Source organism: Glycine soja, chromosome 5 (genome assembly GCF_004193775.1).
Source record: "Glycine soja cultivar W05 chromosome 5, ASM419377v2, whole genome shotgun sequence".
Taxonomy (NCBI): domain Eukaryota; kingdom Viridiplantae; phylum Streptophyta; class Magnoliopsida; order Fabales; family Fabaceae; genus Glycine; species Glycine soja.
Genome location: NC_041006.1, coordinates 4,682,211 through 4,686,604, shown reverse-complemented (window position 1 = coordinate 4,686,604; position 4,394 = coordinate 4,682,211). Strand labels below are relative to the sequence as shown.

At 26.3% G+C, this 4,394-nt stretch overlaps 1 protein-coding gene across 1 annotated transcript; it reads left to right on the top strand.

Annotated features, from left to right (window-relative positions):
* The first annotated feature begins 1,913 nt into the window (after window positions 1-1,913).
* On the top strand, window positions 1,914-3,903 carry LOC114412100 (40S ribosomal protein S13). The gene is made up of 5 exons (XM_028375878.1): window positions 1,914-2,070; window positions 2,166-2,238; window positions 2,319-2,457; window positions 2,767-2,953; window positions 3,586-3,903. The coding sequence occupies exons 1-5, from the start codon at window positions 2,048-2,050 to the stop codon at window positions 3,617-3,619; spliced, it is 456 nt and encodes a 151-aa protein (XP_028231679.1). The 5' UTR covers window positions 1,914-2,047; the 3' UTR covers window positions 3,620-3,903.
* The last annotated feature ends 491 nt before the right edge of the window (window positions 3,904-4,394 follow it).

The window sequence follows — 4,394 nt, the reverse complement described above, 5'->3', positions numbered from 1 at the left end:
TTGCCTATGTTATTTTGTATTTTATATTTTACTATTACAAAATTTAATGCATATTTAATTCGGGTTATTATTACAAAATAAAAAATATTTATGTAATAAATATTAAATTTTGTAATTGTAAAAAAAATTATGATAATAAATATTTTTTATTTTTTAAAAAATATACGAATTAAATATTTTTTACTTAATTTGGGTTATTATTACAAAAATTAATGTATATTTAATTTGGATTACAATTACAAAATTTAATGTATTAAATATTTTTGTATTAATAACCCGAATTAAATATGCATTAAATATTTTTTATTTAATTCAGGTTACTATTACAAAATTTAATGCATATTTAATTCGAGTTACTATTATAAAATAAAAAATATTTATTTAATATATATTAAATTTTGTAATAGTAAAAAATTTATGATAGTAAATATTTTTTATTTTAAAAAAAAGTATACAGATTAAATAATTCATATGATTTATATCAAAATTAATTATCACAAAATTAATTATTTAAATTTACATGCGCATTAAATATACATTAGAAATTGTAGTAATATGTATAATAATATTATTTATTTTATAACCTAATTGACTCATTATCCTAGTTGGTTAGACTGCTGTGCTAATAATTTATATATTTTTTAATCAGTATATTTTTTAAAAATAAAAATATTTACTATCACAATTTTTTTTTACTATTACAAAATTTAATATATATTAAATAAATATTTTTTATTTTGTAATAATAACCCGAATTAAATATACACTAAATTTTATAATAGTAACCCGAATTAAATAAAAAATATTTAATGCATATTTAATTCTGGTTACTATTACAAAAATATTTAATGCATTAAATTTTATAATACTAACCCGAATTAAATAAAAAAATATTTAATGCATTAATTCGGGTAACTATTACAAAAATATTTAATGCATTAAATTTGGTAATAATAATCCAAATTAAGTATACATTAAATTTTATAATAGTAACCCAGATTAAATAAAAAATATTTAATTCGTATATTTTTTTAAAAATAAAAAATATTTACTATCACAAATTTTTTTTAGTATTATAAAATTTAATATATATTAAATAAATATTTTTTATTTTGTAATAATAACCCGAATTAAATATACACTAAATTTTGTAATAATAACATGAATTAAATAAAAAATATTTAATGCATATTTAATTCTGGTTACTATTAAAAAAATATTTAATGCATTAAATTTTATAATAGTAATCTGAATTAAATAAAAAATATTTAATACATTAATTCGGGTAACTACGAAAATATTTAATGCATTAAATTTTGTAATAATAATCCAAATTAAGTATAAATTAAATTTTGTAATAATAACCCATATTAAATAAAAAATATTTAATTCGTATATTTTTTAAAAAATAAAAAATATTTACCACCATAAATTTTTTTTACTATTAAAAAATTTAATATATATTAAATAAATATTTTTTATTTTGTAATAATAACCTGAATTAAATATGCATTAAATTTTGTAATAGTAAAATACAAAATAACATAGACAAATGCAAAATAATCCAAAAATTTAAAAATCAAAAAAATAAATTAACTCATGAAAGAAGGTTATTCCGTGCGATTTCGCGGAATAAGTTTTTCCGCAGGAATTCATGGATGAAAGTTATTCCGCTGTTATAATTTACAATTAAGGAAGAACCTTCTTCCATGACTTTTTGCGAAAGAAATTCTTCCATGCGATGACACGAAAGAAGGTTCTTTCACAGATGTAACATTAATTGTGAAAGAAAGTTTTTCCGTAAAAACATTAAAGAGTATTTTGGGAATTATAAAAAATTGCTGGGTGCACCAGCAATCTTGCCGGGTGCCCGTAGCAATTTCCTTTCAAAAACTATCAAACCTATTGGGCTTGACACTTTTTATCCTTATAAAATACATAAACTGCATAATCTAGGTTTTCAGAGTGGTGGAGTGTGCAAAAGAGCGTCGTAGTCGCAACCCTAATCAGAAGAAGCGCAGCTTCAAGCGAGTGACAGCCACCAGCCATGGGTCGTATGCACAGCCGCGGGTTTGTATTCATTCTTTCAATCTCTGTCATCGAATTCATTCTCTTCTTTCCTATTTTTCAAAACTAACATTTGATTTTTTTTCCTTTGGTTACAGTAAGGGTATATCCTCTTCTGCTTTGCCCTACAAAAGGACACCTCCTAGCTGGCTCAAGATCTCTTCGCAAGATGTAATTTTCTCTCGTTTCACGGTTTTTTCGCATTGTTAATGATATAATGTGATGTTTTTATCCTTAATTTTTTGTTCTAGGTCGAAGAAAATATCTGCAAGTTTGCGAAGAAAGGTTTGACCCCGTCTCAGATTGGTGTCATTCTCAGAGATTCTCACGGTATTGCTCAGGTCAATAGCGTCACTGGCAGCAAAATCCTTCGCATCCTCAAAGCTCACGGTTTGTGCTTTCTCTCTGCAATTTCGGTTACAATTTTCTGTTATTTTAGGTCACGGTTTGTGCTTTCTCTCTGCAATTTCGGTTACAATTTTCTGTTATTTTAGGTAATAATGATAAGTATAATGTTAATGGATATTGGATAGTTGTAAAATATGCGAATGGGAAAAGTAGAGAGCAGTGTAAAAAACTGAGATGGACGAGACAGTGTGTGTATATTTATAATGGTTTTTGGCTACGGATACCTTGCTTTTCAGCAAAAAAACATAGGTGATAATAATAATGAAGAAATGTTTTGGTGGTTGGTTTCAGGACTTGCGCCTGAAATTCCAGAGGACCTGTACCATTTGATTAAGAAGGCAGTTTCAATTAGGAAGCATCTTGAGAGGAACAGGAAGGACAAGGACTCCAAGTTCAGGTTGATTCTTGTTGAGAGCAGAATCCACCGACTTGCTCGCTATTACAAGAAGACTAAGAAGCTCCCACCAGTCTGGAAGTAGTAAGTACCTTCCCACCCCTCACCCTACTATGACTTTCTTGCTATTATTTTATCAATGGATTTTTAGTTGAATAGCTGATTATTATGTTGTATTTCTATGCTTGAGATGTGGCCTTTGTGAAATGGAGTGGAAATGAAGGGAAGTGGTTTGGTTCATTTTTCCCCTGCCTATCCAAACACAGTATTATTAATAAATTTTTCCATAGGATTATTAAGTTATTTAAATTCTGTATTCTGTATACTTCTATTCTGTTTCGGAAGCATGTTTTAAGTATTTATTTTAGATGGACCACATTGGTAAGTATTTGTTTTAGATCTATTTTTTACCTGCTGAATGTGTTGTATAATAGTCAAAATAAGATTGTCATGTAGATAGACATACTTTCCTAGAGGTGTTGTTATTCAATAGGTAATGCATACGTTATATTATTTGGATGTTACATAAGATGATCTTCTAAATGAAATTCTATTGATTTTCACTGGTAGTTATGTATTTTTTGTTTTGAGTGCACATGTGTATGATGCTTGCTGAAGTCTTTGTGCATTTGTAATTTGAATGCCAACCTTGTAACTTTTTTTTTATCCATGTGCACTGTCCCTTTCTTGCTATTAATGACTTGTGAATTTTGCAGCGAATCAACAACTGCTAGCACTCTGGTTGCTTAGAGAATGTATCAACTTTCATGGGTTTTGCTTCCTTGCAGTCACCGTTGAGCCAGCAATTTGCCATATCATTTTGATGTTTATTTGAAGGCTGGATAGGTTATGTGGCTTAGTTTTGTTCAGAACCTATGGTTAGACTGAGAAAGATAATTTAACTTGTTAAGTCAATTTATCAATGTGGTGTTCTTTTTCTTTTAGCCGTTGGAGGTTGTCCTTTAAAGAGATGACTATGGTTTTTGGTTTTATTTTCAAGTAATATATATGCTGAGAAGATTTGAAGGATCGTATTCTTTACTGCTTATGCATTCAATTGGTTTCCAAAGGAAAACTATTACTTTTAACTGAACTTGAGTTCATAAAGTTAAGTTTAATCAAATTCCACTTCTTATAATGTAATCCATACAGACAGTTAGTTTTTACGTCATTTACTTATTTTAGCGTTTCTAATCAAATAACTGATCTTTTGAATCGTATTTTTAGTCTCAATGTTTTCCCATTACCAATCCGAACTCTTAAATACATTGGTTATTATTTTACATGTTAACTAATGTTTGTTATAGGTTAAAAAAGTTTTACATTTCAACCTATTCTCTTTTAGTTTTATCTTTAAATTAATTTTTAATGGGTTTAAGGAAAATTATCATTTGTCAAAAATAATATTATTACTTTAAATTGGTTATTAAAAATTAAATATGGAATTTATGTATTTAAAAATATGGTATTATGAATTTTTAATGTACTTTATATTTTTTTTATTACAATTTTAATTTTAATTGTG

Coding starts and splice junctions, on each gene's coding strand:
- LOC114412100 (XM_028375878.1), top strand. CDS start 2,048: ATGGGTCGTATGCACAGCCGCGG. Junction 2,071..2,165: donor GGTCGTATGCACAGCCGCGG/GTTTGTATTCAT, acceptor CTTTGGTTACAG/TAAGGGTATATCCTCTTCTG. Junction 2,954..3,585: donor CTCCCACCAGTCTGGAAGTA/GTAAGTACCTTC, acceptor TGAATTTTGCAG/CGAATCAACAACTGCTAGCA.